Genomic DNA, 12,773 nt, shown 5'->3' on the forward strand with positions numbered 1-12,773 from the left:
GACGCAGTGTATGCGATACGAGACATTAGAAATATAAACGAATCATTTACTACATGACGTATACGTTAGTTATCCACTGCATCTCTTTCAACTCTCTTCAGATTTGATTGAACGAAACATTAACGTGATAATAATAGTGAATGCAAATTACTTCACTTTCATTTCAAATACAAGAGATACATAATCTGAATTAGTGACATATTTTACTTTACAAAAACTGTAATAAAAACTTCGTTTAAGTCATTGTTTTATATTGTAAATGTAAATTTATTGGAATAATATCGAAATCATTTAATAGATAATTTTTACAAATTTTTGTTACTCAATAACCACATCTCGTTCTATCAACCTAGATTTCCTTTTCCATTATTTTGAAGCCTAGTTCATGATATGTATCCGTAATTAGATATTTGCCATGAAATGTCCACACTTGCAGCTTTTATCACCAATAAAACGTTCGAACCTGTTTCGAGTTGCATTTGCAACGTTGAGGATTCGTAATAAATACGTAATTATTCACATTATTATACGTCCCATTCATTTCCCGTTATTTCACACCTACATAGCTGTTTCTTTGAGATCGAAAGAGCAACTGCTTGAATAGAAATAATATAACCTGTGTAATCTTTTTTAAAAATCTATGACACATCGACCGATTCGATCTATTGTGGAAGTCTTGACTAGCATCGTTTAGGTAAGAATTATAGCTTGTAAATGTTCATGATCGACTTTACGACCAAATCAACTTATATAATTCACGTTGAATGTAGTTCAAGGGGCTAACTACGTAGAAACTAGAAACAAACAACGTTGATTTTCAAAAACAAAAATGTTCAAATAATTTATGGATAGGATTATAAAAAAAGAACAAAAATATAGTTTGTACTAAATACAGTTAAATACAGAAGAAGAAGTCCTTTTTAGAAGATTTTTTAACCGTCTTACAAACTTTGCGTAAGATCGCCATTTGTTTTTTCTTATGGAATACTATTTAACTTAGGTTATTTAACTTGGGTTCGCTTAAATTCTTACAACATTCCCATAAAGGATTGTTCTTGACCACGACTGCTTTTCTATGTTGATTCGTTTGAATTTCACATCTCTTGAGCGATGAAGGCTTATGTTGGATCTACTGTTTGCATAAGGTGCTTAATGATATTGCCAATTGTATTAAAATTCTGTGAAGCTTTTATATTAAACGTATGTATGTCACCTTTAAGACATAACACTTTCCCGTCCAGAAACTAAACCGTACGATCTATGGTATAATTTTTGAGTGATTGGATATTTAGCCCCCAAACTACTTTCACGTTTCTGTTACAGTCAATACTCATTCACAATTAATTAATCATATATACTAAAGAATTTATTTAATGGCAAATAAATAAGTACTGTGTTGTTCGAAAAATTCATAACGTTTTTTAAGAAGAAGTTCTAGTACTTGTTAATAGAAAGAGTATCATTTTGCAACAAGAAAGAAAAACTTCCTATACATCTGAACAAGTAAAACATCTAAAAAGTCATTAATATTCATATAGAGAATTTATTCATTTATGAGAATTTATCCATTTTCAAGGATTTACTCCATCCTATTCACATTCTAATCTTTACAAAACATATTTTTCATAACATGAAACTGGATACTCCATAAGCCTGCAGTAACTACTTCAAGGAATTCAATCAAGGAGAGACAAATTTCTCGGAAAAGCAGTTATGAATTATAAACCTACCTGGCAAATAGCAAAAGCTACAACGCATATTTTAATGATATGTTAATTTTAAATTTCACGACAAATTTTCCAAATAATTCAATAAATAGAAAATGACAAAAATTCAACGATATTCAAATCTATTGTATTCAAGCCTTTATAAGCCACGATAGTATAATCACAGATAAGGATCAGAGCGAATAAAACATATTACAGAAAAAATTTATAAAAAGAATTCCAATACAATAGCATCGAACAGGTTACACCGGTGCAAGAAACCCAACAGTTCATGCGATTATTCAATACCATGTGTCAGAACGAATCAAGGGACAAAGCTACGAGCACGTATTGTGTGTCACGTGAATGGCTACTGCGTTTCATTTACGTTCCACTTAACGCGCATGTCCAGAGATTAGATTATACAAGGGTTGATGCCAAGAGCACGACAACGCCTCTGGAATAGGATGAATTCTTCGTGATAGAAGATCTCGTATTGACAATAAAGAGAGCTCGCGGACAGGCGCAGCTGATTGCTCGCAATGGCGAACAATCGCCACGACTATTTGCTTACTGGCACACTTCATTAGAATCATTTTGTTGTACACGAACGAGATTCCACGCTATCAGACTGATCCAATATTCCGTGTAACTATCGTTCGTGTTCTCTCCTCTTTTATTATTTCTTCTTGTTATATGCTTTCGTCTTTGCTCCACTTTATTGTCCTTTATAACCTCGTTATATTACACCGTGTGGCACTTTCACGCCATTGTTGTCGAACTTCCGTACGTTTTATAAATTACGATTTATCTTCTTGTTAAAATTGTGATAAATGAAGATTTTCTCTTGTTACAGAGACATCCGAGTATTTTTGTAACATGATGCGCCGCACGGTAAATATATGATGTCTTACCCAAATAATTCTCCGTATGACGTAACTGTGTCACGTTCAGAACTACAGCACCTCGGGGAACCGTGGCCACCAAGTTGTAACCCCGTTCCAAGGTCGGCTCCGTGAAAATCCCGTCGATTAAGTGTCCGCCGCAGAAACTCCAGAAACACTACAAATACAGATGCAGATTAATCAGTGTCGCATATTGTAATTCTTTGAAATATTTTTAGTAAATCAATTGTAACACGACTAAATCTTTAGTTATTATATTTTATATTCTGAATATTTATTACATAATGCATGTATATAATAAATCTTGGAGCGCATTTGAATAACTCTTTGGAATTGGAATAATAGTATTTGAATACGTTAAAGCGATGAATGGGAAGCGTCACAGTCTAGTTATATAGTGATATAAACAACGTAATGTTATTTTGTTTTACTTTCATTAGCTTTCGAGTACAGCACCTTGTAACAAAATTGATCAGAAAGCGACAAAGCACAACATTGTCGGAGGGAAGCAGGAATGACACGGAAGTAATAATACGTTTGTACGCTCTTGACGAGGAAGCAATCAGATTGTGCTAACAAAAATAATGGAGAACGTTACGCTCGTTTTGTCAGGCACATTGCTTGCATTGCAATACATTGGTACTCGTGATAAATATCTTTTGGCTTTTATTGTCGGGCTGGGCTCGTACCATGACTCTGAACTCGATATTTTTTTGGTTTTTTTTTCACGAAGCAACATGCAGGTTTATTGTCTATAAATACTACGAGCTCGACTCTTTTCGTATTCAGCGCAAAATATTCAACAGACTTTTCAGAAGCAACGATAAAGATCCAATAAAAAGACAACGGTTAGGAGATAATAAAGAACATTTTATAAGAAGTTTTCTTTAACTCTTTCTGTGAGTCAGAGAATAAATACGATTTGCCAGACAAATACATTAAGCCTCCCTTATTCAACGACTATATATATATTTTCTAAAAAGAGCAGGTCTGTAAAAGCTACTTGCTGCGTTCTTTGTTCTTGCTTTCTAAAATAGAATGTACACAAGATAACGACAATCTTGAAAACTTCATTAAGGAGAACAATTAAATTAATTCTAATAAGATCTCGTTAGCCCTTTTAGGTAATATCGTTGAGTCATAGATGGTTGTATTTCCGATTACTTAATTTCGATTTAAATTTTATATACGGGTTGGATAGCATGGAAATTTTTAGCGAAGAATATAAAATGTTTAATTATTCTACTTTGACAAGTTCTTAATTAACTAAATGATAAATATATTTCCTTTCGGTAAAACTAAACCGATTTGAAGTGTGTTATGACTTCTTTACGAAAATATCAGGAAAGATGTGCTTCTATTATTAATAATGGATAAAATGAAATTTTTCCACAGTCTAAAAGAAATCCGACCCTAAAAGAGTTAAAATCAAATACATAAAAGTATTAATTGATATAATTAACCTTAAGCTCTTATGGATCATTTAGATCTAAGAATATCAGTTGAAAATGAAAACTAAAAATGTCAGTGAAAGTTAAAGAAATCATTAATATCATTAAACACAGAGTATTCAGTAGAGTCCCATTAGTTAAACGAAATTCGTTCTGCTGCTATGGATAACCATTTGTCCGCTCATGCAATCGGAGATGTCTCTATATCACGAATTTGTTTGATTGGCAGTCGCTGCTGGTCACTCAACGAACTATTCTTAGGGAACAATTAGTAGAAACAGAAACAGTGTTTGCACACGTGAGTACTTAGCGTGTCGTCTGTACAAACAAGAGTTTCGTGATCGAATCGAAGATTTCAAATGTGAGTCCGCGACGCGAATTAGTAAGTCACAACACGCGTGCCAGGACACGTGTTTGGACGTGTAAAACCGTCGTGAAATTATGGCTGTCACGGCATAAATTTAGCTACGTCACGTTCCTCCGCGTGTGTCCGAAAGCCAGCTGCACTTTGTCGTTTGGCCTCTGAATCGCGACGTGTCGAGTGCACCGGAAATCGTGGATCGCTTCGTGGGCGATCCGAACGTAACGATCGAAAAGGCAAAAGTGGTTATTCGAAGCTCCTTTGAGTTATGGTGTTTCGAATGTATAATGCTTTTATTAAAGAAACGACTGACTGCGTCTTGTTCATATAGGTTTAGTGGAAGACGTGAATGAGAAAAATAAATTTCTCAAGGAACTCAAATTAATGCAAGAAATTATTAATTACTCAATGATTCAGTAATAAAAGAATTTTTTATCCATTTTTTTTTACCTGGAAATCAAAATGATGAGTGAGAAAAATGTATAATAGAAGGAAAAGAACTTTTATCGATATATTTTAAAGATCATTTACACCACCGAGGATGCATGATCGTAAACTTGTGAATTTTTATGAAACATTGCAATTTATCATTTTCTCAACTCTGATAGCCTTAGTATTAATAATATTTAAATTTTGAAAGTTTAAAAAAAATATTGTTTATGGATTATAACTCACTATGCATAGAAGAGTTGAAACAACCCTATTTTGGATTGTAGAATTCTCTTTTTTTAAAGATGTTTCATTAGATAATTACACATATAACACCTCTATTTTATTAAGTAGCTTATTTCTATTATGAATTTCCACAGATATTACAAGACTGATGATTATTGATATATATAATTTTTCTAGAAAACTGATAATATGTACTTGAAGGGAATGGTAATTGAATATTATTACGTACTTGGCTAAGAAAATCTTGTTTCATATATTATGTTGGTTGTGGAGGTTGCTTCACGTCAGCTGACGTATAATGTTAATCGTTTAACGGTATGTGACTCATTATCAGAGGTCTCAAGTTGCGATATAAGATCATATAGCGACCTATAGCAATTATTGTATTTTGATGTGTTTAACAATTGTGCATACTTGGATGTGTCACCTCGTTCGTTTACTATATACATGCGATGTTGGCTGGAATGCGAGACGCAAATTAAAGGTTATGGAATTTTAACAAAACAGTTTCACAATAATACATTTAAAGTAGATACTCGTGTAAATTTACAATGTAAAAATGTATTCTGTAGCATGCGTATAGAGATCCAACAAAGTTAGCATGTAGAATAAGCACAGCGGGTCATAAATTAAAGTATCGAATAACTACACCGATTGCTATCTTAGGACTGCTAACCGCTTTGATTATACTTATAACTAAATTATTTATAGATTTCATTCTGATTTAAAGTTTTGTACAATAAAAGCAATATCAGCGGTATTTTATTTATATGTTGAGTACGCGCAAATATATTGAGTTGCCCGGAAAGTTCATTCCGATTTTTAAGAAATTTGGTCGACATGAAAGATTGTACTGAAAAGTTTTTCGCCGAGGTTCTGGAAGGATGAATTATCGAAAATGGAAAGTATGAAAGATAAAGAAAGGTTACGGATGTATATCGAATCGAAATGTACTTCGGCGATCCAATATTAATTCTTATTTCGATAAACGTGAAAAATTGAAAAGAGGGATTGTAACATAGACATAAATTCTTATTTCAATATACTGTATAAAATATATTTGATTCTGTATTAAAAAAGATTTGCAGGATTGGAGTCTTAAGTAAAGTTTAGATCTTCAATAAAATATTTTGCTACTCTACACGATTAATGCCAAACAGGATCAAGACAGAGATCCTTTCACATTGATTTTGCTAATGATTAATATCTTTTCGTAAGTATCATATTCATTTGATTAATCTATAATTTCTTACGATTAATCTTTTCTTTGATCTTAAAAAATTTGTTAGAACTTTATCATTTGTCATAACTGGTAATGTAAAACGCATAAATCAAAATTAATATTTCTAACAATAACCACACAGAAAAACTAAAAAGCCTTAGTAAGTAAAAGGATTGTGCGTAGATTTATAACTCTCGGGTTGCACCGTGGCGGATACGATTAATATTCGTGTCTCGTAAACGTCTCTGTTATTTGCGACTTTGATCAAGCGTAGAAAGAAAAATTGCAATGATTTCTTAGAAGGAGTCTCTCTATTCCTGTGCACGTTGTATACTACAGTAAGGACGTAATTTCTGTTTGTCAGTAGGTGGGGTATCAATAAGTTGAAAATAACGTTGCGAAAGGAAATTCGAAGGATATTGTGACTGCACATATTTGTGATTGTATACGCACGAATGTTTTCTATCTCGTGGTTGATGAAGTTACAGAAGATTAAGATGATAAGGGATTGTATGTTAAATTGCTTTTAGTCTCCGTACGTGGGATTTATGTTGCATGGGCGTAGAATCGGTATATGGGACGCGAAAGACGAGTATAAATTACAGCGAAGACCACATGGCCACGTATGAGCAAGTGCTTCGATGGTGATTCAGGTCGGATCTGGAACTCCGTATCTATTACCACTATTTGATTGGACGATTAATAGTGCTCTGATGGCTTTCTTGAAAATTTGGTTCTATTTCGGTACGCAGTTTCGCAATTTTGGAATGCGTCGATCTCGCCGGCAGGCTAGGAATGATATTGGACGTTTATCGATGCCTTAATGGAATTTTATGAAGGGATAGATATATCTAGTTTATGAGATCTAGTTATGAGTTTAATTTGTTGTTGATTATTTATTTTCCTGCCGAATTTAATCATATTACTGTAACTTTATATCGGTGGCTTTTATGAGCCATTTCTTGTAAATTGAAATTTAAGCGGTGTAGATATCATACTGATCTATTTTATCAATTGAAGAATAGAGTAAATTGATTATATGTACATTAGAACTACCTCTTTTTAAATTTACCAAGGAATTTGTGATTATCTGTTTATAATATCTTCTTATAACAAATAAACTTACAAGTAGCAAGTCATTTGTGATTCGGTTTTAAAGTCAAGTCATTCGATAACTGGATAATGAAATTGGAAAATTCGCTAATACTCTGATATCGATCAATTTGAGATTTTTAAGAAAGTAATTTATAAACCAAACTAAAAATTTCATTACTGTAATACTGTATCATATGACGGATATAATATATCATATTATCAAAATACTGTACATGATTTACATTTAACAATACTCAATTTATAGGATCGAAGCTGACATGAATCTTTGTACTTATGCAATGAAATTGAGAAATTAATAAAAATTGAAATTGATAGGTTTTGCTTCTGAGAGGGTCGCACATCAAACAAATATCAAACTTCACCTGAAACAACTGCCTATAAAATTAAACGATTGAAAAAGCTCTTCTGACTGTCAGTTCGTTTTCTAGCGACGTCTAATGTCTACGTCCTTGATATCCGCTAGAGCTGAACGCGACGCTATTCCGTTGTAGCGCGACACTTATTTTTTTCAGTAAAAGCTAATCAGTAACGTGCATATAAAGCCGCGCCCTAACTGACACTCCTCGACTCTTTGATTGGATTAACCCAGGATGAATGTCAAGTTACTTCGCCGCTTATATGCTACACCTTGTCCACTGCTTGATGTTAATTGTATGAATATCGCATGAGCGAATTTATGCATCGGCCAGGGTGTAGAAGGGAACAATGCGAGTGGCGCGGACCTTTCTCGATTACCGTTCGATAATGTCAAACCACGTGAAACAGGTCCCTCGATTACCTCGATATTAACAACAAGGGTCAGGCGTAATGCGCACGAACACTGGATCTTAATGTTATCTCTGGTCGATCGTTATCTCGGATTTGTATTTATGACAACGGCCTTGATTTACAAACATCTCCGTGGGATTATGGTTATGAAGAAATTTATGGAATCCCTTAATTACGTAACGAACTACGCGCTAGACTAGAAAACGCAATAATTCATTCGAAAGACTCGATCGGTACAGTATCGTGTTCAGATATTTTCTTTCGAAGAGACTGCTCTTTAAACTTTTTGTAAAGTGACTCCTTTTATTTCACATTTTTTGATTTTATAAAAGTTTCTAAAAGTAACATATGGAATTGAATTTCCATCTTCATTCTTCTTTTTTTCTTATCACTATACCTTTTACACTAAATCGCAGTAGGAAAGAAGACAACACCCTTATCATTCAGATTGAGGAAGATTAGAAAAACCAGGAAAAAGGTTTTGGAAGAACACAATGGCGACTAAAATTTAAAAAAGTCGTGATACACACAGCTGAATTTTTCTTATCATTCAAAGAAAGCATTAATTTGCATATAAAAGTAAGAAACTTCAAATCACAGTGCACAGAATTAAACTTCCTTTCCACGATACTCCATCGCTAGAGAATCGCACATCCATACTATTCGTTAATTTCCAAACTTTACGGATCAGCCATTCGTTACACGACCAAAAATGTTACATCAAGATTTATGGCGTAGCGGTAGTGACTTGAAATAAACGACGAAGCCACAATACGCCACATAGTTCTATATGCGTGTACATACGTAACACACACGTGTCACAAGGTTTCGCGATACTTTTAGAAAAATACACGCATATGCATTTGTACAGTCACATGCAGCGGGTAGCATAAATCCGTGGAGGTGTTAAAGCACATTAAATTACGTCGTGCCTGTTAACTTGTAATAAGCGAGCCGTAATTCTCTCGAGCAACATTTACAAGCGGCTCATACGAGGCCACACCAGGTGTTTACACTACGATAAAGCAGTTTGCGTTCACGTGTACCTTGTACCCGTTCGTTTCAGGAACCACGTGTGCAGATTTGATTCACGTGAAAATCAAGGCTTCTGTATGGTTCACAATGCTACGAGTATTTTTATCATCGTTCTATACACGGTGGTGAGACGCATCTTTCAATTACGAGTTAATTAAACACAAGCTATGCTAACCACGTTAAAATCGTTAGATTTAGTAGGTTACTCGTATTAGTAGACTGGTCACGTAAAAATAGAGCATCATTCTATGATGAGATATGTCTGTCTATTTCTTAAATCTTTTTCACTACGTAGTGTATTTCTAAAAAACACATTTGAAGAAGATACGTTCGAATAAAAAATTAAATTTATGGATTTCTTGGTTCGAGCACTGTTCCAACGCCTTGACTTCGTTGCTAAAATTTGACCTGTTTTAAGATTGTAGATTCGCAATTCGAATATTGCTTATGAAGGTGATATGAACTTGAGATTTTGCTTCATTTGAATATTGGTTTAATATAGGATTATTTTCCAAGGAAGATTGTAGAGAAATCATACTTTCTACTTCTTGCAAATATTTCATATAAAGTGTCATGATGTGTCATACATCGTAATGGATATTATAAATACAAAAAAGAGGGTCGAAAGTTGTGCGGTCATTAAGATAAGCAGCTAATTAATAATCGGTTTCAAAAGGGCCTGATGAATCATCGTGGTTCTACGAGGAACCCTGCAGGTTCGGCATTATGCTTCGGATCCACGACGATGAGGATTAAACCGTTCTAGTGTCTACCAAAATAACGCAACAAGAATAAACGTCGAACTCGATTCTCATGCTATGCGTTATCGGTGCTGATCATCGTGACGCCATTTATCGTGTCCACAGTGAAATACGAAAGTCTGACTCGCTCACACTTAGTGTCACCTGTCTACTTCCGATAGATAAATTTGCATCGTTTATCTCTCCCTGGTTTTTCAATAAGGATCGATTTAAGAACCTTTATCAAGATAAAATGTTACAGTTAACTAAAAGTTTCTTAAATATTTGAATGTATGAATCTTTGTGCAACTTACCATAATTAATAACGAATTCTTGAATAATGGTAAAAAATTGGGAAAATGATAACCTATGAAATTTTAGTAGTGTTATGTCGTGGATGGCGAATGTAGTTAATTAAAGGAGCCGAGAAATTAAATGATCAATTCTAAATATAAAATTCAGTTTTGAAGTGTAGGAAGTATTATTTTATAATTTAATATGATACCTAATAATTTAATATATGTATATATCTAATTTTATGTAATAGATAGGTAAAATAGTATAACAGCGAAGGAAGAGTTTTATTATATACCATATATCATTGAATAAATAATATGAGAATATATAATTATATTATGTAGATCCTTAGTTTAGCAACAGATTGAAGGAAGAATTTCTCCTGAGAATAGAGACTGGTACTAGTTACACATTATCGTAATGAAGACCTTGTTATCATGTAACATATTACACAACATTTATTATATATAATTATTATAACAACAAACATTTCTAGTTCATTTCGTAATAAATTATCCCATTATATTCTCAACAATATCTCATAAGTAATTTTTGACTACATCCTACAACTTCATTGTAGTAGGCGCAATGTTAATATAAGAAGTTTTCAAGACAAACCGGTTACTAAAGTGGTCCAGTAATGCAGTTCAGAAAGCTGTTTCCTTATTTAACCAATACACACGTATTTTATACTGATAAGATTGACATAAACGTGCTGACGTTCAATTATTTCCTGGTACTAATAACGCAAATATCTGCATATTAAATTTGTTATTTCAAATTTTTTTATTATATATCTACGTTTATCTTAAATAAATTAGGTAACGAATAACATACCAATTACGCAACCATACTCGTTTCGTGCATTTTATATCCAATAGATTGTACTAATCTACAACTCCTTTGTTTCCAATTTTCCTAGCATATCTACGTTTATCGAAAACAAATTAAGTAATCAATACTACGCCACATACATCACCGATTACGAAAACAATGCATACTTAATGTTTTATTTTTAATTTTCTGTATTACTTTTATCTCAAATAAATTACTCTAAAAAGTGAAATTGTAGTACAATTGATGAGATGAATAAAATTAATCTATTTATAAAATAATCAAGAAAATGAAGCAAAGTATTTTGAAATGTCGTTATTCTCTTAAATCTTTGAATTGACATAACGTTACATCGAACATTTGTAGAAACATTTCATCATTTGAGGAATTCCATCCTTCTTTTCGCGCCTCTCAACCAGTTCCTCGCGCCGGATATAATTGACTTTTCTCGATAAGACCGGATTCCGCGGCGAATTCGAAATGCTTTTTCACGGTGGTCCGACAAGGCGAAGCGCGCCGAGAGGTGCGTCTAAACGTCTCGCTCTTCTCGCCCGCTCGTCGATCCTTCCACTTGGCGCGAGCAATGAAACTCGAGGCGTTTGCAACCTGCTTGCTGGCGCCGGTTATGCGTGCACGCTTCGTAATGCGCCAGATGAGAAAGGGATGAGACGCGAAAGCAGAACCGATAGCCGGCGAATAAGCGCGGTCACGTGCATCGTCATCGCGAAGTCGGACATCGTCGTAGAAACCATTCCCTCGACGATAGAAATTGTTACTGGAAACTACAAATGAAATACACTATTGCCCGTAAGTGTTTGTCCATAAAATAATACGTATCATGATGCATAAATATTTTATTTATTTAAGATATTAGAACTGCTCTCAAGTTATGTAGAATAGCATATATATTTTTTTAAATAAAAATGTTTTTTTGGGAAAGGCTATTGCTTATATTTGCTGGCTAGTTATACTAAACACAATTATTATTAAACACAAAATATTTAAAGTAATTATCTTTGATACCTGCCTTTGTAAATTCTAGTGTTAGAATGTATTTAGTTGAATTTATTCGCGCGATGTGTGTATCGGATTCCTGAAATAACGAGTCGATTTTTTATTTAATCATAATCTCTTGTGCAAGCTTGAGTTGCATACTTAACGAGTGAAAAGACATGGCTGCATAATCGAGGAAGGTCTTGTATAGGTAATCGGATACTAAAATATTATTAAACTGTTTCTAGCTATGAGCATAATCTGCAGAAATTAGTATGTATCTCTGGTATTAATTAAATCTAGATATTGGACTTGAACGTGTAATATTTTAGATATTCAATGTAATACTCTGATGGTTACAGTAATAGCAATAGTAGAGTCTAGAGACTCCTAATGAATTAACGTTTGACAGCTTGCATGTTGTTGTTTCTCAAATTTTTAAATCCTTTTCGATTTAATATTTTGCGTATATTTTATTTATTAATTAGTAATTTAATTAAATAGGACGGTACTGTTTCAAGAAAAATGAAAATTGTAAGAATTGTATTATTAAAAATTATCAAGATGTAATTAATAAATCTATATAGAAAGATGGAATATTGAAAAATTCTCACGAAGAATATGAAGAATTATATGAAAACAGTCAATGGAGACTCGAGTAGCTTATGAC

At 33.4% G+C, this 12,773-nt stretch overlaps 1 protein-coding gene across 5 annotated transcripts in view; it reads right to left on the reverse strand.

The window, feature by feature from the left end:
• Positions 1 to 12,773, reverse strand: part of LOC117238960 (thrombospondin type-1 domain-containing protein 4-like) — a 29,548-nt gene that overhangs the window by 3,969 nt on the left and 12,806 nt on the right. For all 5 annotated transcript variants that reach the window (XM_033504186.1, XM_033504184.1, XM_033504181.1 and 2 more), the window contains one exon: positions 2,621 to 2,768. In XM_033504186.1, coding sequence (XP_033360077.1) covers positions 2,621 to 2,768 — 148 coding nt within the window. The remainder of the gene's footprint in view (positions 1 to 2,620; positions 2,769 to 12,773) is intronic.

This window comes from Bombus vosnesenskii, unplaced genomic scaffold (assembly GCF_011952255.1).
Source record: "Bombus vosnesenskii isolate JDL3184/JDL3185 unplaced genomic scaffold, Bvos_JDL3184-5_v1.1 scf7180000013788, whole genome shotgun sequence".
Classification (NCBI taxonomy): domain Eukaryota; kingdom Metazoa; phylum Arthropoda; class Insecta; order Hymenoptera; family Apidae; genus Bombus; species Bombus vosnesenskii.